General features: G+C 39.3%; 1 protein-coding gene and 1 long non-coding RNA gene across 2 annotated transcripts in view; one reads left to right on the top strand and one right to left on the bottom strand.

Moving 5' to 3' along the window:
• LOC140679675 (uncharacterized) overlaps positions 1-23544 on the bottom strand; it is a 348204-nt gene that overhangs the window by 152086 nt on the left and 172574 nt on the right. The window lies entirely within an intron of this gene.
• Positions 1-23544, top strand: part of xrcc1 (X-ray repair complementing defective repair in Chinese hamster cells 1) — a 72264-nt gene that overhangs the window by 36531 nt on the left and 12189 nt on the right. Inside the window, exons 11-13 of the mRNA XM_061983018.2 lie at positions 17475-17556; positions 17637-17736; positions 21462-21507. Coding sequence (XP_061839002.1) covers positions 17475-17556; positions 17637-17736; positions 21462-21507 — 228 coding nt within the window. The remainder of the gene's footprint in view (positions 1-17474; positions 17557-17636; positions 17737-21461; positions 21508-23544) is intronic.

Here is a 23544-nt window from a genome sequence, read left to right as displayed (position 1 = left end):
AGGGGGGATGGTGGGGCTGTGACTTTCCTGAAGTCCATGATCATCTCCACTGTTTTCTGGGCGTTCAGATCCAGGTTGTTGAGGCTGCACCAGGACGCCAGCCGGTCCACCTCTCTCCTATAGGCGGACTCGTCGCCATCCGAGATGAGCCCGATGAGGGTAGTGTCGTTCGCAAACTTAAGTAGCTTTACGGATTGGTGACTGGAGGTGCAGCAGTTTGTATACAGGAAGAAGAGCTAGGGGGAAAGTACACAGCCCTGAGGAGTACCGGTGTTCGTGGTTCGACTGTCCGAGACAATCTTCCCCAGCCGCACGTGCTGTCTTCGGTCTGTCAGGAAGTCATTGATCCAACTGCAGAGGGAGTCGGGCACGCTGAGCTGGTAGAGCTTGTCTCGTAGCAGTCCAGGGAGGATGGTGTTGAAGGCACAGCTGAAGTCCACAAACAGGATCCTGTCGTAGGTTCCTGGGGAGTCCAGATGCTCCAGGATGAAGTGGAGGGCCAGGTTCACTGCATCATCCACAGACCTATTTGGTGAACTGCAGTGGGTCCAGGAGGGGGGCAGTGATGTCCTTGAGGTGGGGCAGGTTCAAGCGCTCAAAGGACTTCATGACCACAGACGTCAGCGCCACCGGCCTGTAGTCATTACGTCCTGTGATCCGTGCTTTCTTGGGGACAGGGACGATGGTGGAGGTCTTGAAGCAGGACGGCACGCAGCATAGCTCCAGAGAGGTGTTCAAAATGTCAGTGAAGACAGGAGTTAGCTGATCCGCGCAGTGTCTCAGGGTGGAGGGGGAGACACCATCCAGCCCGGGGGCCTTTCGCGTGTTCAGCTTCAAGAACTGCCGGCGTACATCCTCTTCTCGGATGGAGAGGCCCTTTGATGAAGTCTTGTGATGTTTTTGGAAGCCTTTGATGTCCTTATTGTCCATCCATCCACCCGTTTTCTACCGCTTGTCTCTTTTGGGGTCGCGGGGGGAGCCGGAGCCCATCCCAGCTGCATTCGGGCGGAAGGCGGTGTACACCCTGGAAACGTCGCCACCTCATCGGAGGGCCAACACAGATAGACAGACAACATTCACACACTAGGGCCAATTTAGTGTTGCCAATCAACCTATCCCCAGGTGCATGTCTTTGGAGGTGGGAGGAAGCCGGAGTACCCGGAGGGAACCCACGCAGTCACGGGGAGAACATGCAAACTCCACACAGAAAGATCCCGAGCCCGGGATTGAACTCAGGACTACTCAGGACCTTCGTATTGTGAGGCACATGCACTAACCCCTGTTCCACCGTGCTGCCCGTGCTCATTGTTTTTTTTATTATTTGTTTTAGCTAGCTAGCATGTTTTAAAGTACCTCTTGCTTAGCGGCGCTTCAGTGTTATAGCTAAGCCTTTATCGTTAGTTTTTTAAGCCAAAATGTGTCCATTCTCCCTTTTTTACCCACACCCTGTTTCTGCTCGTAAGTACTCAGTGCGTGTGCGTTGCCGAACAACGTCATGTCCGTAAAAAAAAAAAAAAAGGTACTGGTCATTTTCAGAGGCAGTATAGTACCTTTTTAAATGATTAGTACCGCGGTACTTTATTAGTACTCATATACTGTACAACCCTCTGAATAAATAATCGATTATTGACATTAGTAATCGATTTTACAATCGCACATGTCCAAAGTGACCATCTGGGTGGTTCAGCTGGACAGTCATTATGCTGTTGCACGTAAACTATTACCTGAACCCTCTAAAGCTATTCCAGTCACAGAATCCACACCATGTCCTGAAATCATTTCTTATTCATCTTTTTTTCTTTTTTTTTTTAAGCAAGAGCCATGGTTTAACCTCTCGAGACCCAAGACCGTGTTTGAGATGCAATTTTAAACATGTTTGGCTTCAATTGGACTGAATCCCTTCCAAGAGATAAAAACTTCATCGTATTAGGTCTACAAAGCTTGAAGAAAAAGTGGTAAACAAGCAATGGGATGACGGCATTAATCGTCATCATTCCTCAAGTCTATTTTGGAATGTTGACATTTATTGACAGCCTCTATCTGGCTCAATTCTTTCTGCCCGCTATCGCTCTGCTAATTGTAACAAAGTACACTAATCATAATCAGTCAGTGCATTGCTGTATTTATGTAAGTGTTTCTCTGTTTCATTTTCACCTGTGAAAGTAATGGACATTGACTTCATCTGTTTCAGAAATATACTGTCGAGGCAATGTTTAGAAATAAGGTTTTCATGTATACTTGCCATACAAGTGTAAAACAAAGTTAACCTCCACATGAGGTATGTTGCCATCCGATGCCCATCATCCATGACTGAGATTGGCCGGTACCTCCCAGGGGGTGATCAAGGGTGATGGGTCAAATGCAAAGAATAATTTCGCCACACCTAGTGTGTGTGTGACAATCATTGGTACTTTAACTTTAACTTTAACGATCACATGTGTCAACTGGAAATGTTTTGTTGCCGGGGGCCATTTTGATATTTTTCATTTTCGAAACCAATATAATAAATATATAGATTTTTTTAACCTTTTGGGCTCCCCTCAGGTTTTGTCCCATCTCTGTCATAAAAATGTAAAACATAATTCATATATTGTATTTCTTATTTTTTTGTTCAGCGCTTGAATCTCTAAATCAACTTCAGATCTTTGCGCCGATTATAACTTTTTAAATATATATGTTTTTTTTTGTTTTGTTTTATGCCCTTTAGTTTTTTATGGCAAACACACAATATGCAATATTTTCCGCAAAAAATATTTAAAATTGGAAGTTTTAATGTGAAGTAATTGGAGCATTCCTATCTGTCAATAGTTATTTATATATACATATTTTTTATGCATTATTCTGTTTTTTTTTTTTTTTTATGGCGTAAACACAAATTATGCATTATTTTCTCCCCCAAATATTTCAAAGTGGAATATTTAACGTGAAGTAATTTGAGCCTTAATTAGGTCAATAATTCATAACATAAATTTTATTTTATTTTTTGAGTAATGACAGTTTGAAAAAAAATCCCACAAAAAACCTTGGGAATCCAAAAAAGCCCCATTCATAAAAGTGTTAAAAATAAGTCATACTTTTTTTTTTTTTTTTTACTTTCAATGCCTTCAACTTCAAATCTATTCGTCGATTATAAGTTGTTATTTTTATTTTATTAAATTTGTTGGGTTTTTTTGTCCTTTTTTTATAAGACAAAGATACAAAATTATAAATATTTTCCACAAATTTTTTTAAAAAGTGGACTTTTTCTTGCGAAATAATTGGAGCTTTGAATAGGTCAATAATTCACAACATTGATTTTGATTTAAAAACATTTTTGAGACATGATAGTTTTAAAGGAAAAAAAACAGCCTGCTTGGCATCTTCTGTGTACTTTATTTTTCGGACTATAAGTCGCTCCGGAGTATACGTCGCACCGGCCGAAAATGCACAATAAAGAAGAAAAAAAACATATATACGTCGCACTGGAGTATAAGTCGCACTTTTGGGGGAAATTTATTTGATAAAACCCAACACCAAGAATAGACATTTGAAAGGCAATTTAAAATAAATAAATAATAGTGAACAGGCTGAATAAGTGTACGCCATATGACGCATAAATAACCAACTGAGAACGTGCCTGGTATGTTAACGTAACATATTATGGTAAGAGTCATTCAAATACCGGTAACTATAACATATAGAACATGCTATACGTTTACCAAACAATCTGTCACTCCCGATCGCTAAATCCCATGAAATCTTCCTCCTTGGTGTCGCTCCTGGTATGCGCCCCGCTAACGTCCTTTCTTTCTGCTGCTCGATCGCCGTTTTCTGGTGCATATTTCACTATGTCCAGCTTGTAATCTGCAGTATATGATTTCCTTTTCAATGCCATTTTAGTTCAGTCCTTCTCAGTTTTTATAAGTTACCGCGATTGTTGATGTGATCTATTTTAATAGCTCCAGCAGTAGCGTATAGCATATAGCAATTAGCATTCCAAAACCCACAATGCACTTCTGCCATGACCTGCCCCCGCCGAATTCTTATTGGTTGGCGTGTGAGTGACGATTGCTGACGTGTGTGTGACGATTGCGGACATTTGCTTCGTCACAAATGAGATCAATAATAATATTTCATATTTTACGGTAATATGTTAATAATTTCACACATAAGTCGCTCCGGAGTATACGTCGCACCCACGGCCAAACTATGAAAAAAACGTCGACTTATAGTCCGAAAAATACGGTAATTAGGGTCAACATCGTAACTTTTTGTTGTTACTATTTACCATTTGCTCTTTTAGTCCACTGTTTTATGTTGGGTTTTTTTTATTAGTATTTTTGGAATGTACCATGGCCGGTTAAAAAATTAGCTGCGAACATTGGACACCCCTGTTTTAATGTATTTATGATGAGTGCGATTGACAGTGTAACAATATCGACACAATATTTAAGCTTGTTCTTTATTTTTCTTTTATTACATACAATTGTTTGCTCAAAACCAAGTCAATAATACACAACAACGAAACAAAAGTAAAAACTACTATCTACTACTCCTTTAAATCCTCTAGTTTTTTGCTCCCATAGTCCTCCTGCGTCAAGGGTGTATTCCCTGATTCTGTTAACATTAACAAAAACCACAAAAGGTTTTGTGAGAATAAAAATATTGATCTAATGACTCTATTATCGATTATATACCGGTACTGTATATGGATGCATTCGCCCTTCCTTTTCATGTACACAGGGCCGCTCAACATCAAGACATGGTTCCGTTATCTTCTCTATAACTATTATTAATCTACTTTTTTATTGCCTGTTAGTAACTGCTTACTATATTTTCCGGAATCTAGAGCGCACCCACTTAATTAAAAAACATTTATTTTCCCATTTATTAGTCACACTGGACTATAAGCCGCAGCAGATATATACGTTCTAAAATCAGTTAATCACACAGAAATATTCTGTAAATGTTTATCAACATACCTTAAATGTTTCCAAACAGTGTCTGTAAGACGGCAGTTAAACAGCTGTTCAAACAAAACAGAAGTCATCGTCACGGACCCACTAGCTGCAGAAGATAGCTCTCCAATCAGCTTAACAGACCCAATAACTCCCCGGTGACGTTTTGGTGAATTTACTGAGGAATTTGTGAAACTGAAAAATTACAAAAAGAATGCCATTGTAAGTAAATAATACAAACACAGAAATTCGGAATAAGTTTTAGCATATTATCTAATGCTACCGACGCTCGTTTGATTACATTACGATAGCGTGTACAAATATGCATGAAAACACTCCTTCAGACATCACACATGGGACACTTTAGTAAGTATGAATAGTTGTAGTTATATTAGATAAAACATTTTATTAGTAGATAAGAATGAGATAGACGACACGCATCTTTGAGCTGCAAGTTTATGGCGACTGGAGCCAAACTGTCTGGAACATTATGTGGTTTGAGAAGGCAATACAATTAAACCACGGATGCCTGCTCGCCAAGTAGGGCAAGTTTATTTCATCATTTGTTTATGTTATCACTCATCGGGCAGCTACATTTCTCACGTATCTAGTCTTCCATATATATCTATGTCTATGCTGCGCGCTCTAAATCCAAAAGCTGGAAATGACACAATACTGCATACGTCAGAGGAGCCTTGTAGACATATTATTAATAATTCAATGTAATACATTTAGAATATACAGTACAATAATATACAATATTTTAGCAATATACTGTACTGTGCCGAGACTGCAAGACACCTGTGGCGGTGGGGGCGTGGTCATAGGGTGTGGTCACCATGACGTCATCGAGCAATGATATGTTTTTCTTTAAAATGGCTCAAAATATGTATATATACATTTAAAAGCATATCTGTTATAATAAATTAGTAGTACCATATATTTTTGTTATAGTTTTGCTGTATTTTCAATTGTTGCTGCTTATTGTACAATGTATTTTTTTGAGATTATTTCAAGTGTTTACAGACTTTAGTTTTTTAAAATCAAAAACAGAAACAAATGTAGCGTCTTTTTTCTGGTGTTATTATAGAATGTACTCGTGTTTAGAGACTCTACTTTTGTCCCTCGATGTCCCTGACTAAAGAGGCGAGTTGCAGCGAGCAATAAAAAAAAAAGTTGTTTGTTAAAAACAACTAGCAACAAATCTAGCATCTTTTTGTGGTGTTATTATAGAATGTACTTGTGTTTAGAGACTCTACTTCTGTCCCTTGATGTCCCTGACTAAAGAGGCGAGCTGCAGCACGTTTTGTAGATGGCTGTACGCGGGTATATCAGGATATATTAAAATTACGTCAACATCGCAGACATGCTGACAACGCTCCAGACAATGTCTTGGGTTTTGTTTCGGTCTTGGCTACGTGGTTTTCGGTAATCAATGTCTTTTTTGGGTGGTCAAGTCACTTGTCAATAGTGCGCAAATAATTGGCTATATGTATCCATTCATACTGTAACGACCAGCTAATGTTAATGTTTTATGTTTGTGTAGCTTGGATTTGATGTCAGTTTTTCCCATGTTTGCACACACACCGTCCGTGCCTGAAAGGTGATTGGCGGTGAAGCACGGACTCACCAGACGAAAGTGTTTGCACGGGAGGTAAAACCTGTTGGAATTGTGATGTTTATTATCATAGGATTGGTAAAAAGAAAGAAGTAAAAAATGGCGTCAGACTTTGTGTAATTTCTTCTGAGGGCTACAATATATTACTTTAATTTGTTTTCAAGTTAAAAAAAACCTACCGGTACTTACAAGATGTGCGGTAATAAAAAAGGCGCCACATTCAATTACGTTATGGGGAAAACCCTGTATCTACTGTATATATATATATATATATATATATATATATATATATATATATATATATATATATATATATATACACTGTATGTATGTATGTATGTATGTATGTATGTATGTATGTATGTATGTATATATCCATCCATCCATCCATCCATTTTCTACCGCTTGTCCCTTTCGGGGTCACGGGGGCTGCTGGAGCCTATCTCAGCTGCATTCGGGCGGAAGGCAGGGTACACCCTGGACAAGTCGCCACCTCATCACAGGGCCAACACAGATAGACAGACAACATTCACACTCACTTTCACACACTAGAGCCAATTTCGTGTTGCCAATCAGTCACGGGGAGAACATGCAAACTCCACACAGAAAGATCCCGGGCTTGGGATTGAACTCTGTATTTTTGGATTGTACTACCTAAAAACTAAAGCCAGTGTGAAAACAGGTCAGACCGAACCCATTTGTGTGCCTTGTTGATGCGAGACACTTCTCCTACTTTCCGATTTTCTAATTTCCTGACTTTAATCAGTTATTTGAAATTGCCTCATGACGACGACAGTGGAAGTGATTACAGTTTAACGTTGGCATTCCAAATAAAACTCTTTTATCTTTATAAACTATGACGAAAGAAGTAGACCAGGAATAAATGTCCACTGCAGAAGACACTGGTTCTCAGGAGGCTACGACACATATGGAGTGCATGAGGACTAAAAAGAAAAACCTAGCTCTCTTTGTCCTCATGCTCAAATTAAGAACAAGTATCTTGAACAGCGTAGCAGCAACAGAACCAATATTGTTGGATTGCCAGCATTAATAGTGCTGATGTGTTCACAAACAACAGTAAGGCAAGTGGAACACGCACACATTTCACACCGACAGCTGAGAAGCAACAATTGTAATCGCATGCTGAGTTGCTGACCAGTCGTGATACTTCATATATAGAGAATGTGATCTTGTGGAGTTAATAAACAACTGTATCAGGAGGTTGCCTACAGCCACTGATGTTAATGGTAATATTAATATGACCTGATTTGTGTGTGTATATATATATATATATATATATATATATATATATATATATATATATATATATAGTTATTTGCTTATGTGGACTACGAATCCCATACTATGTGTACATATATACACTTATGTATATACGCACACATATACACAAGTATAATCCATATATACTTATGTATGTGTACTATATACAGGATATATATAAAATCTGTGTATGAATGTGTTCTGTGTCTATGTATGTATATGTATATATATGTATGTATGTATCTATTCATATGTGTCTATATGGATGTATGCATGTATGAATATGTATGTATATACAGTATATGAGTGTATATGCATATATATATATATATATATATATATATATATATATATATATATATATATATGTTTATGTATGTATATACAGTATATGAGTGTATATGCATATATATATATATATATATATATTAGGGATGTCCCGATCCAGGTTTTTGCACTTCCGATCCGATACCGATATTGTTTTTGCATTTCCGATCCGATACCGATACTGACCGATACCGATACTGGCCTATCCGAGCATGTATTAAAGTTTTAAGTTATTTAGCCTACTTAGTTGTCAGAATCATGTTGAAAAGGGTTTTAGTACTCTTGATAACAACCAGCCAGCTGAATTAGGGGAGTTTGAATAATACACAATGGTTGGTAACAAGAAACTGACCTGTTTATTCAAGGATAAACACAAAATAGACAAAATTATACATGACAAACAGAAATGGCATCATTGAACTAGGGCTGGGCGATATGGCCTTTTTTAATATTGCGATATTTTAAGGCCATATTGCGATACACAATATATATCTCGATATTTTGCCTTAGCCTTGAATGAACACTTGATGCATATAATCACAGCAGTATGATGATTCTATGTGTTTTGATTGATTGATTGAGACTTTTATTAGTAGGTTGCACAGTGAAGTACATATTCCGTACAATTGACAACTAAATGGTAACACCCGAATAAGTTTTTCAACTTGTTTAAGTCGGGGCCCACTTAAATTGATTCATGATACAGATATATACTATCAGATATATACTATCATCATAATACAGTCATCACACAAGATAATCACATTGAATTATTTACATTATTTATAATCCAGGGTGTGGAAGGGGGCGCCGGATGTTAGTGTCAAAAAGACAGCCAAAAGAGTTTGATATGAGAATAAATCTAAAGTTAAAATACAGAGTAGAAATGCACCCATTTGCAGGAAATGTAGTCTTGATTTTCAAAATTTTCTTTCAAGGCTTGCATGTCTACATTAAAACATTTTTCTTCATACTGCATTAATATATGCTACTTTTAAACTTTCATGCAGAGAAGGAAATCACAACTAAAAAAATCACTAATTTTTTCATACGGTGTTGATGTGGAAATTTTTGCCGCGACATTTTGATGGTGTGGGCGTGTGGCACTGAATGGAGATAAGCGTCTTGACAGACGTCACAATATTTGAACAATGATGACGAAAACTGTTTTCTCTGTCGTGTCCGTGTGTCGAAAATTGTTATGCGCTTATTTTTTTATTTGATTTTGTGCGTGGCATAGATTTGCTATGCGCAGAAGACGCTTAAACAGTGCACAATTGCACAGGCGAGCACCTTAGAGGGAGCGTTGTTCGCACGGCTGCGCTAGCATCACAGCTAACGTTAGCCATGCTGCTACCTCTCTGCTCGGGGAGGACGTATACGTATGTGACGTATGAGGTGACAGTAGGTGACGTATGTCGTGACAGTATGTGACGTGTGTAAGAAGGTGCACTTGCTGTCTGTGAGAGGGAGACACAGAAAAGTGTGAGAAGAGCCTGTCGTGTAATGCCAGCAGCTAAAAGCAACTGCGTGAGAATTCACAGACCTGTGGATGTGTTGAAGGTGTGCTGGAAAATGCGGAACGGAAATTACGGAGCAGCAGAAAAGTGGAATGTATTATTTAAATCGGTGCGTTGGATAACACGGACCAGAGTTTTTTTAAAAACTGGATCTGGATCGGCATTTTCCCATGCCTTGCCGATACGCAATTTTTGGCAAATATCGGCAGCCGATCTGATCCAAATATCGGATCGGGACATCCCTAATATATATATATATATATATATATATATATATATATATATATATATATATATATATATATATATACATACATACATACATACATATATATATATATATATATATATATATATATATATATATATATATATATATATATATATATATATACATATATATATATATATACATATATATATATATATATATATATATATATATATATGACTTTTACATTTCATTCAATTTTCTCGTCCTTTGCAGCCTTTGGATCACGTGTATGTCTCTATATGTTTACATTCCTATGCAGTGGCCAGTGAGTGGAGTTTTGACCTCGCGTGAAACATCACCAGAGTTCAGCATCTCTGGATTAGCACAGGCCGATGAATTAACGCCGAACACAAAGTGTCACCTCCCTTCAGTCTCAGCCCGTAAAAGGCTCTTGTGTTACTGGACTTAAAAAAACGCAGCGATAGTAACATGTCAGATGTTCACCTAAGCCGGCAGATGCTGTCAGATGGCAAACGCTTCATCAGCGTAATTTTGTCTTTTTATGCGGCGGATCGCTTTGTTTTGCTGTTGTGTTTTCAATCTGCGAGTGACGTCCTTGCAGCTTGTTTCTTGACCACACTAGCATGATTACACAAACATCTGGAAAGGCGAGCCTGTGACTTTGTGGTCACAGCCGCAAAAAGTACTTTTTGCTCATGAAAGTACCCTCATTCAACTTGAATGTGACCTGCTGCTAACTAGTAGACGACAAAAGAAAAACAAACACAAGTACAGCCTTTATATTCCTTTTTATTTTTGGGATTTTGTTTTATTTTTTTGTTGTTTAAGTGACAAACTCAGACCTGCTACCACGGAATGATTTTTGGACCCTTGAATACGCTCGTATGCTTCCCAAAGGTTTACGTTTTTCGAGTTGAGGAGGAAACAAATATGATAAAAAGTACTCACCATAAATACATGAATACATGTGATCGGGATCGACAGTACAACATTTTGATTGGAAAATATTCCTAATAAAAATATATTTCGAAACTTAAACCATGTGATGTGGCCGGGTTATGTTATTTTTAATATTCAACAAAGAATTTGTCCGGAGAAAACTAAGGTCATTTTAAGTATTTATTTGAGTACTCAGATAACATCAGATTACAAAGAAGAAAGGGTTTTCGCTACGGAAAGGAGAACAGCAAGAAATCTTATATGCTTTCAAAAAGGAGAGAGGATGAAGGAGAGGGGCCAGAGCAAAAATGTCCCATACTGGGAGGGGGAAGGGGGAATGAGCAAAACACATCCTATCTAATTTGTGATACCAGCAAAAAGGTTAACATCAATCATTAAAGAAACCTATTTGGAGAGTAACATTTGACCGAAAACATAATGTAGTGATCAATCAACATCCCAGCAGTCTTTGTCCTATTCACCGAAGCGAGGGCTCTAAAAATGCATCGCATAGGCCATGAAAGTGTCTTATCTCTGAAAAAACCCAGTACAGGCAGTTGGACTACAATTGCGGTTTTAGACAAGAGATTACTAAAATGTTGCCATTATATTCAGAACAATAAGATTTTCTTACAAGTATCAGAAAAATGTTAAGAAGGCTGTGAATACCTATGTCTAGTACATTTGATTTCTTAGTTTTTTATTTTTAACACATTTAGAAAAAAATCATTGTCAATTTGGGGTATTGTTTGTAGAATTTTGACGACAAAAAAGAATCTATTCCATTTTGGAATAGAAAATGTGAAAAAATTCTATTGCTGTGAATACTTTCCGGATGTACTGTACGTAAATGTTTAATGTTTTGGAGTCATTACCAACAACATTGGAAACATCCTGATGAACATGGAGCTCAACAGGGTTATTTAGTGCACGCCGATCTTCATCAATCATTCAATCAATCAAAGTTTATTTATATAACCCTTAATCACAAGTGTTTCAAAGGGCTGCACAAGCCACAACGACATACTCTGCTCAGATCCCACATCAGGGCAGGGAATAAACTCAACTCAATGGGCGTAATGAGAAACCTTGGAGGGGACCGCAAATGTGGGGACCCCCCCTGGATGACAGGTCCATTGGATGCCGAGTGGATACAGTTAATAATGTGAGAGTCCAGTCCATGGTGGGGCCAGCAGGGGATCATTTTGAATGGAGACCAGTCAGCAGCGCCGAGACGTCATCAACTGATGCACAGAGGAGTGGTCCACTCCGGGTCCCGACTTTGAACAGCTAGCGACTGTGAACTGTGTTCAACCGGTATAACCTCTCCATGCAAGATAGGGGGGCAGAGTAGAAAAGAAAAGAGATGGCAGATCAACTGGTCTAAAAAGGGGTCTATTTAATAATAATAATAATAATGGATTAGATTTTATTTAAAGGCTAGAGTATACAATTTTTAAGATGGGACTTACCGTAAATGCTTCTACTGAGGTAGCATCTCTAACTGTTACCAGTCGGGCATTCCAGAGTACTGGAGCCCGAATAGAAAACGCTCTATAGCCCGCAGACTTTTTTTGGGGCTCTGGGAATCACCATCAGCCGGAGTTCTTAGAATGCAGACTTCTTGCCGGGACATATGGTACAATACAATCAGCAAGATAGGATGGAGCTAGACCGTTAAGTATTTTATACGTAAGTAGTAAAACCTTAAAGTCACGGCGTGGCGAAGTTGGTAGAGTGGCCGTGCCAGCAATCGGAGGGTTGCTGGTTACTGGGGTTCAATCCCCACCTTCTACCATCCTACACTCTTAGAAATAAAAGTGCTAAGTAGAACCATATAAGGTTCTTCGGCTCGTCCTCATAGGAGAACCCTTTTTGGCTCCAGGTAGAACCTTTTTATAAAGGTTCCACCTGGAACCCTTTTGGAGGGTTCTACCTAGAACCCAACATGAAGGGTTATACCTAGAACTGTGTGTGTAAGGTTCCACCCAGAACCCCCCATGAGAGGTTCTACAAAGAACCCCCCCCCCCTAGAGGGGGGGGGGGGGTTACCCACATATGCGGTCCTCTCCAAGGTTTCTCATAGTCATTCACATCGACGTCCCACTGGGGTGAGTTTTTCCTTGCCCGTATGTGGGCTTTGTACCGAGGATGTCGTTGTGGCTTGTGCAGCCCTTTGAGACACTTGTGATTTAGGGCTATATAAATAAAGATTGATTGATTGATTAATTGAGTTCCACTAAGAACCCTTTCATGTTTCAAGGGTTTCATCTAGAACCCACACAGGGAGTTCCACTAAGAACCCTTTCGTATTTCAAGGGTTTCATCTAGAACCCACACAGGGAGTTCCACTAAGAACCCTTTTGTATTTCAAGGGTTTCATCTAGAACCCACGCAGGGAGTGCCACTAAGAACCCTTTCGTATTTCAAGGGTTTTATCTAGAACCCACACAGGGAGTTCCACAAAGAACCCTTTCGTTTGTCAAGGGTTTCATCTAGAACCCATGCAGGGAGTTCCACTAAGAACCCTTTTATGTTTCAAGGATTTCATCTAGAACCCACACGGGGAGTTCCACTAAGAACTCTTTCATGTTTCAAGGGTTTCATCTAGAACCCACACAGGGAGTTCCACTAAGAACTCTTTCATGTTTCAAGGGTTTCATCTGGACCTGACACAGGGGGTTCTAAAATCATCCCTTTTCAAAGGTTTTCTCCGATAACCGTCTTGTCTTCTGAGGGTTCTATAAAGAACCATGTTGTATTCTACAGATCAGTTTAGTTCATATTATATTGTGGTCATTTATCATGTTGACATTGAACAAACATTCAAAACATTTTAATGAGAAAAACATTTATTTAAAGATGGTCCAACAAAACAGGAGAGGCTGTGTAGGTTCCAGGGGAGAACAGGTCAAAAGTCAGCATAGGTCCAGTGGAATCAGCAACATGACAGGCCAGACACATCATGCTGTCCTCAGTAGGTGAATTTGTGTAAATAAATCTCCAGCAATGGTGACATGACAGAAAGAGACACAAAATAGTTTTAGTTCAATCAATCCAAGGTGCACTTACTGCATTTACTGCGCCTTATTGTAAGCTATCTACAAACAATAAAATAATGCATGGTCCAATGAAAAGAATCAGTGTACATACTGTACATACTAATTGTGACGGTGGAACAGAATCATGAGAAAGTGAGGGAATCCCACAAAGTTTTCACATTGATTTAAATAATGTTGAAATACTTTTCAGTGTTATGTAATAAGTACTCAAAATGTTACGTATTGTAACAATAATGGAAATGTAGAGACGTCACTACGCCAAAATCAAACAAAATGTATTGGTCCATGTAATGTAAATGTATTTTTTTATCAATATGTACAAACAAAGAGCAGCAGCAGGAATTTGACCATTAACAAGAACATAAAGCATGAAATCCCATGCTGCAACACATCTACTCACTACTCCCCACTTCCGACACAGTTGTATAGTCTCTTCACTGAAATGGGTACAACACTGTGGTCCTTGATCCCCAACACAAATCTTTCAATGAAAATAAGAGTTTTTCTCAGTTCCTTTGGGTACTGGACAGCAAAAACAAAATAGAGTGACATTAATGCACTCATAGCATATGATTTGTCCATGCTGCTGTCCTCAGTCAAAACCTGTATACCATCCAGGTATAGGGTTATCCTTTGTGCCTGCAAAGGGTTCCCCTCGTGTGTGTTATGGAGCATGATTGCTGGAGTAGGCACGCTTGGCTCCTATGCAATAAAAACAGATACATGTCAGTAAATAAAACCTGCTGTGAAAACAGCAAAATGACTCAATGTTGCCATAATATGGATAATGCCAATTCCTAAATCTTGACCTTAAATGCAGTATTTACCTCCAGTAGAGTGTATAGAAAGGATGAGTCCTCTCTGAAAATGGAAGGCAGCAGTAGAATTGTTGCATCCCTAATGAGTCCTGAGGAAATAAAATTATTCTGTAATATTTTTTGTTTTCAGAAATACAGATTGTGGCTCCTATAGATACACATATAGGCCTAGATACCTCGTCTTACTGAATCATCCAGGCAGGCATTGATTGCCCTCTGGCAGCAGTCCTTTAAGTCACACATAGATGCTCTTTGAACCATCTTCGTTGCCATACGATCCAGCTCTGTGAACATTCTGCGATCAGCTTCTACAAGGAATTGCTCCTTCATCTCCCACAGAAGCTGTAAGGAGGGATAAAAAGTGTCATCTCAAAATACTTGATGATCATAAATGAAATAATACACATACAATTAAATATGGTCAATTCAATGCTTGAAGATACCAACTATTTTAGGAAGCTTCAGTGCGGGAAACTTTTCGATGATTTCCTCTGCCTTGGCAGTTGCCATGGAGGTCTTTGGGTACGCATAGGTTCGTCTCATTCTCTCCTTTAAAGAGTTCAGATCTGGGTGTACCTTAAGCATCTCTGTAGACATTTCATTGATATGAGCTTCAATGCTCCTTTCATCCTCTCTACATTCTTCACTCTCCTGAGCCTATATGCATTCAAGAAAAATGACAAGCAATATAGTAAGAGGTAACCATTAAGATGAGGTGTACATGTTTTTTAAAAAGTTATATAATATGGAAGAATCATCCTCTCTGTAACCTTCGTCTTGTGTTATCTTTCTGCTACCACTATGTTGGAGACCAAGCTCTGTGTCATTTCCTCCTGAAGAAGGGAGTAGTGTAACTAAACTAAATAAACACAATTATAACTGCTGCGCAGCGATGGGTCTGGTCCGGGCAATTTTTGGCAAATTAAGGCAATTCTGAGCAACAAACAGGAGAACAGGAAGGCAAGACAGTTGACATTATAATGTTCCTTTTGCACCTGTTGAGGCTAAAATCCACAACAATAGAACCAAAGACTGTGGTCTATCATGCTGAGCTAATTGGCAAGTGACAATTCAACAGTGGCTTCACAAATTGATTAAGCCATTCACTGTTGTGCATGCAGATTTGAAACCACTGTAAATATATCAGTTATCAAGACAAAAGTCTGAAGATACACATATTGCATCTAGACAGAATGGAGATATTGGTAATTAGATTTTTTAATTGATTCGATTTGCTCCATAAGTTAATAACTGATGTTTAATCTATCATGACTCTAAAATGTATATGTTTGCTTCACAAAGACCACCTGGCATTTTCATGAGCTGTCATCACCACCTTTGTCAGGGCTTGAACCCAGGTTCTTTGGCACCAAGAACCAGCTCCTAAATCACTGAGCTATTTCTCAAACGGAATCACTAGCCAGACAGCAGTTGTCAAGGCAGATTTCAAAAATGGTCCTCCCAGTCACAGCTAATCTTTGCCTGAGTCAACAAGATTTGCTGATGAAGATCTTGCTTTCTTATAATTAATGTTTGTAGAAATAAATTGGTAACAGAACATTTCAGTTTTAGGACTGCTATTATTTGTATGTCTGATCATAAGGTGTAAGGTAATAGACTAGTATGGTGGACCTGATGACTGAAGGCAGCCAGCTGGTTAGCTCAGTCACTATTGCCAGTGACTTTAGACTGGGTGGCAGGTGTTCAAATCCCAAGATGGGCAATTATGTTACAGTTTGATCAACAGGATCTGGGGAAGAAGAGTTTGCTTTAAAATAAACAAACAAATTGTATATGAAAAGTATTTGTATCAGTAGTCACAAGGAAATGTATTTTGCACCATTATTGGCAAATGTTATCAGGCAGTATGTCCCTGGTGACACAGGATCTTACCCATGCTTTCAACAATCCCTGAAGAACTCTTTCTTCCAAAAACGGTTCTCTGGATCAAAATAGTTCTTACTGGAACCCTTAGTGTTAGTGAGAACCCTTTTAAAACCAATTATTCAGAAAAGGGATTTTAAAGGGTTCTCTGGATCAAAATGGTTCTTACTGGAACCATTAGCGTTACCAAGAACCCTTGAAAAACCCTTTCTTCGGGAAAGGGTTTTTCAGAAGCAAATGGTTCCAGTTAGAACCTCAGCCCTTGTAGAAGAACCCTTTTGGAACCCTTATTTCTAAGAGTGTAGTCACGTCCGTTGTGTCCTTGGGCAAGACACTTCACCCCTTGCTCCTGATGGCTGCTGGTTAGCGCCTTGCATGGCAGCTCCCGCCATCAGTGTGTGAATGTGTTGGTGAATGTGGAAATACTGTCAAAACGCTTTGAGTACCTTGAAGGTAGAAAAGCGCTATACAAGTATAACCCATTTATCATTTATCTTAAGTGCACAGGAAGCCAGTGCAGGTGAGCCAGTACAGGCGTTATATGATCAAACTTCATATGATCATATTATCATCTGCTCCTCAATGAACCACAACTACCCAGTGCCGGCAGCACTCATGCCTCTCAGTGCAGTGTGTTAAACAAGGGCCATGGCAGCAATGGAGTCGTCCACGGAAGTAGTCCTACATTGTACCAGCCATGGTAGCATTTTTCAACTTTGATGGGATGATGGATGGTCGCCCTACCAAAATAAAAGCGCACCAGATGGCGAGTGAGATACAGTGTATTGTGCAGCGCTTTTAATCTTCCCGTCACCTTTTTTTCTTCTCCTTTTTGTGTTCGTGTCCCCTGCAGGTATTTGATGGATGGCACAGAGTCGAGCTCAGAGAGTGAAATGGAGGTGGACGACCAGAGCGAGGACGAATTGGGCACCAAGGTACGTTTTTTCCCCCCCCCCGTTTTAATGAGGAAATCACTTTGCTCTTTCAGACGCCCTCACGTTGCCTTGCTTTGCAGACGCCGCCCAAGCCGCAGAGGCCGGTCGCCCCCAAAAAGGAGGCAGAAGAGAGGAAGGTAGACGAGTATGCCGCCTCCACTGATGTGGATGATGAGCCAGGTTGGTGGCAAAGGAAATAAATTGCTCTTAATGGCAATTAGTTGTTTAATTGCTGCTTATTTCCACTTTTAGCTTCAGCCGTGCCTTTTTGCGTTTACTGTTAATTAGCAGGCGCTTGCACGCAGCTGCCGAGGCAAACTTTCTTCAAAGTCACATAAATTGCAAAAATACAGCTGTGTGTTTCGTTTGTCTTCCACCTCAGTTTTTGGTCTTTGGCATCGTTCAAAAAAACAGAAAAACACTATGTAAACAGGCTTTTATAATATAATAAATATCAAATATGCAAATTACGTAAATCGGAAGAATCTGTGACGGATTAAGTGGTGAGGGGGTAAAAACCCCACAAAAAACCCCACCACCGCTCTGACCTTTAACCTCAGCCATCTCGTGTCAGATACAGTGGAACCTCGGTTTTCAAACTGAATTGATTCTTGAACAAGGTTCTTAAACCGAATAGTTCATATAGCGAAGCAGAGTTCAACATTAGACTTTTTGTAAACATGAATACAAAAGTCAAAATCCCTATTTTAGTCAAAAATAAATTGTGTGTGTGTGTATATATATATACATATATATATACATATAAATGTATATATATATATATATATATATATATATATATATATATATATATATATATATACGTTAGGTCAGGAAAAAACACAGAGGCTATATCATCCCTACAAGCCTGTTTCGCAGGTTTCCCTGACCTAACGTATATTCCGCTCTACCCCGGTATTGAGCACTGTATAACGGATAAACCACAGAAACCTTGACTCTATATATATATATATATATATATATATATATATATATATATATATATATATATATATATATATATATATATATATATATATATATATATACATATATATGTATGTATGTATGTATGTATACATACATGTGTATTAGGGTTGTTCGGTATACCGGTACTAATAAAGTACCGCGATACTAGTTGATTGAAATCGGTACTGTACTACCTTTGAAAAGTACCGTTACCATTCTTTCATCCAAATGCCGCTGCGTGGCGGTGACTACAGAGCCGAGGCGCATGATGTTGTGTGTGTCAAAATGCACACACAAAGTGCATACAAGCAATAACATACTGGAGAGGAGGAATGGCAAAAAAAACGACAATTCTACTTGTTAGTAAAGAGTGTGCGTGAAGCACAATATGGAGGTATTTGGGCTTCAAACCCAACAATAAAGGTGACACTTTAAACAAGGGAGCAACGCCCCTCAAGTGTTGCTTTAAAAGACACCTTGCCAAATGTGGCGATTAGTATTATCACCATTGCTTCAAACTTAGGTAAACATTTAAATATTAAGCATTTAGATCTGCACAACCGTCGGGGGTAACATTGTTTACTTTACTCGTCAGTGGTTTGCTAAGCACCACTTTTAGATCAGAATGACGAGACCGCCGATTTGTGACAATATGTTTGCTTTATTGTTAGTTTTGCAGGACACGACCAGACCTGTTCATCACTGTACTGCGCAGTGCATGCGCTAACTTCCTCTGTCTTTACTCGCCCACTCACTCACTGACGTCACTCGGACAACACGTTGCCATTCTCTTAAACACAGCTACTCTCATGAGTTAACCAGCTCCCCTGCTGTGCACATGTAGATACATAACATCTGTAGATACAGAGACGCGCACACAGCTGCTTGGATTGATGCCAAATATTAGCAGAGTTAAAACTGCCCAATTAGCAGTCAACAAATGCAAGTGAAATGACTATATTTTGTAAGCAGGGGCGTCCATGGTAACGTTGCTTGGATGGCAACATATGTTGCTCCAAAACCTGTATGTACCTTTCAGCATTATTGGTGCCTTCACAGATGTGTAAGTTACCCATGCCTTGGGCACTAATACACCCCCATACCATCACAGATGCTGGCTTTTGAACTTTGCGTCTATAACAGTCCGGATGGTTCTTTTCCTCTTTGGTCCGGAGGACACAACGTCCACAGTTTCCAAAAACAATTTAAAATGTGGACTCGTCAGACCACAGAACACTTTTCCACTTTACATCAGTCCATCTTTGATGAGCTCGGGCCCAGCGAAGCCGGCGGTATTTCTGGGGTGTTGTTGATAAATGGCTTTAGCTCGGGCCCAGCGAAGCCGGCGGCGTTTCTGGCTGTTGTTGATAAATGGCTTTCGCGTTGCATAGTAGCTTTAACTTGCACTTACAGATGTTGCGACAAACTGTAGTTATTAACAGTGGTTTTCTGAAGTGTTCCTGAGCCCATGTGGTGATATCCTTTACACACTGATGTCGGTTTTTGATGCAGTACCGCCTGAGGGATCCAATGTCACGGGCATTTAATGTTGGTTTTCGGCCTTGCTGAACCTTTTGATGATATTACGGACCGTAGATGGTGAAATCCCTAAATCCCTTGCAGTAGCTCGTTGAGAAATGTTGTTTTTAAACTGTTGGACAATTTGCTCATGCATTTGTTCACAAAGTGGTGACCCTCGCCCCATCCTTGATTGTGAATGACTGAGCATTTCATGAAAGCTGCTTTTATACCCAATCATGGCACGCACCTGTTCCCAATTAGCCTGTTCACCTGTGAGATGTTCCAAATAAGTGTTTGATGAGCTTTCCTCTTCTTTCTCTGTCTTTTTTGCCACTTGTGCCAGCTTTTTTTTAAACATGTTGCAGGCATCAAATTCCAAATGAGCTAATATTTGCAAAAAATAACAAAGTTTACCAGCTCGAAAGTCAAGTATCTTGTCTTTGCAGTGTAATCAATTGAATATAGGTTGAAAAGGATTCGCAAATCATTATATTCTGTTTTTATTTACGATTTACACAACGTGCCAACTTCACTGGTTCTGGGGTTTGTATATTTATGTATATAACGAGGTAGATCACCTCTACTTGGTCCTTTCATAAGTAGATCTCGTGCTGAAAAATCATGGGCATGCCTGTTTAGACTCAAGGAAGGACATGGCTTTTCTATGCAGAAAATCATTTGTAAATAGCAATTTGCAAGCCCCATTTACATTTTGTGTACCGAAACATGCCAAATCAGCATTTCACTAAAGCGGAGCAAATCGCTCCTTTAAGGGGAAAATTAGTAAAAAGTGTTGGCTGTCGAGATATGTTATTTGTTTGGTAAGATAGAAAGCAAGTGCTGCGTTGTAAAAGTGTTGTCGCTCATGGGAAGTGATTAATGGGCTCTCCATTCTCAAAACCTGTGGGGGGGTTGGAAGGTGGGCAATATCGTCTTTACAAAACACTCAGAAAAGACGACAAGCGGCTTTGGTAGGCCGCGACAGGTAAAGCGGGGAGGCCCAATCGCTGTGACGGGACTTGTGCATGATTCTCATTTCTATGTTAATGCAAGGCCACCAGTAGAGTGGCTGAGGAGGCGCAAAAAAAACGCGCGCAAGAGGAGAGCGTTTTAATTAGCCCTCAACAACGCACGGTACCAGCCGCCTCGCAGCCTTTGAACCGCTGATGCTTTCTGTAAAGTGCACACTCACCCGCCGGTTCCCCGCCCGAGCGCGATAAGACAAGCTTGTTCTATCCTTCTTTTTTTTTTTGCTCCGCTTTAACCTCAAAGCTGATACACAATTAACTCCCAGGAATTCTTGCTCGATTCAAAATCGGCCTGTATGTGTGATAAATGGCGGGTGCTCGCCTTGTGCCTTGTTCCGCAACACGCGTTGTCAGCACATGTATTGACAGACAAACACTTGCTTTCAGACGCTGATGACGACTCCGCCGCAGACACGGAGGACGAGCTGCAGAGGTAAATGCTGAAGTCATGTTTGTTCTCCTGCATCCTCAATTGTGTGTCAGCAAATCATAAATGTGACCCAAATGAGTACATCACTCACTTTTTAGCAGGCAGTACATCTTGTCAAGACACAACACTAAAGTCAACTTTGATAGAGTATCCGGAAAGTATTTTCAGCGCTTCACCTTTTTCACATTTTGTTATGTTACAGCCTTATTCCAAAATGGAATACATTCATTTTTGTCCTCAAACTTCCACACACAATACCCCATAATGACTATGTGAAAAATATTTTTTTAAGAATGTTAGCAAATTTATTAAAAATAAAAAAACAAAAAAATCACATGTACATAAGTACTCACAGGCTTTGCTCAATACTTTGTTGATGCACCTTTGGCAGCAATTACAGCCTCAAGTCTTTTTGAAAACGATGCCACAAGCTTGGCACACCTATCTTTGGGCAGTTTGGCCCATTCCTCTTTGCACCACCTCTCAAGCTCCATCATGTTGGATGGTAAGCCTTAGATTTCATCCAGGATGTGTCTGTACATTGTTGCATTCATCTTTCCCTCTATCCTGACTAGTCTTGCCGCTGCAAACAAAAAAAATCTCTTATTTGTTTTTATGACATTTAATATGTAGTACTTTGAGATTTGATGTCAAACGAAAAGTCCATCATAAATAAAAGTTATTATTATTATTAAAACCATCCCCATACCATGATGCTGCCACCACCATGCTTCACTGTAGGGATGGTGCTGGCCTGGTGATGAGCAGTGCTTTGTTTCCTCCAAACATGACGCCTGGGATTCACGCCAAAGTGTTCAGTCTTTGTCTCATCAGACCAGATAATTTTGTTTCTCATGGTTCGAGAGTCTCTCAGTTGCATTTTGGCAAACTTTTTACTAACACTTATGTACATGCAATTTTTTTTTTAGTTTTTAGTTTTAAGTAAATTTGCAAACCTTTTTAAAACACGTTTTCACATTGTCATTATGAGGGTATTATTGTTTGTAGAATTTTGAGAACACAAATAAATGTATTCCATTTTGGAATCAGGCTTTAGCATAACAAAATGTGGAAAAAATATAAGGACCGCAAATACCTTCTGGATGCACTGTACATTAGAGTAGTCAGTGTACAGCGTGTATAGTTTAAAATAAACAAAAAGCAACTAACTCGAAGGAAAGAAGGTAGAGAAGAAGATGAAAACAATGCTTGGTAAAAATCACACTACATATTTACACTAACAACTAGGATGTATACCAAGTACCAGTATTTTTTGGTACCGGTTCTTAATTGGGCAGGTCCTCCAGGACTGTGAAGAAGTACATAAATATTCTTTTCAGCAGAGTGTAATTTTAATGGATAGAAAACAGAGTGATGGATTTGTGTTGTCTTTAAAAGATGATGACCATAATGTTAAAAGAGCCATATTGGACCATAAATACAAAAAACAAATCTGTCTGGCGCCACAAAAGATTCAAAACCTTATATAAGTGTTATAATGAAGGCAACACATGATGTGTCTATATTAGCTATTTTAGCCTACTATCAAAATGGCATGTCAAAATGTGTCGCAGGCTGACGCAAATCTTTGTTGACAGAAATGTTAAATGTAATATTTATTCTACACATTATTACAACATTAGTAAAACTTCTCAGAGGGTGAGATAACACCTGGAAATGACTGGCTTAGAATGGCCACAGGTATAGAGGTGTGTGCCCAAGTTAAAGGAAATGGCAGGCTGTCGTCTTCTATTGGATTTATTACAATCTTTGCAAGCTGGGTAACGTTTGCTGTGGTCTGGAACAACATGGCGCACAAACATCAGAAATGCAGCCAATATTACATACAGATGATGTGTCATGAGACATGCAAATATAAATTAAATATATACAGAGGACATAAGTAAATAGCATGTTAGCGTTGATTAGCTTGCAGTCATGCGCTGACCAAATATGCCTGATTAACACTCCACACAAGTCAATCACATCAACAAAGCTCACCTTTGTGCATTCAAGCACAGCATTAAACGTTTGTTGAAC

Source organism: Nerophis lumbriciformis, linkage group LG21 (assembly GCF_033978685.3).
Source record: "Nerophis lumbriciformis linkage group LG21, RoL_Nlum_v2.1, whole genome shotgun sequence".
Classification (NCBI taxonomy): Eukaryota; Metazoa; Chordata; class Actinopteri; order Syngnathiformes; family Syngnathidae; genus Nerophis; species Nerophis lumbriciformis.
Note: the sequence above shows the minus strand (reverse complement) of the source record. Positions and strands in the feature narration are given on the sequence as shown.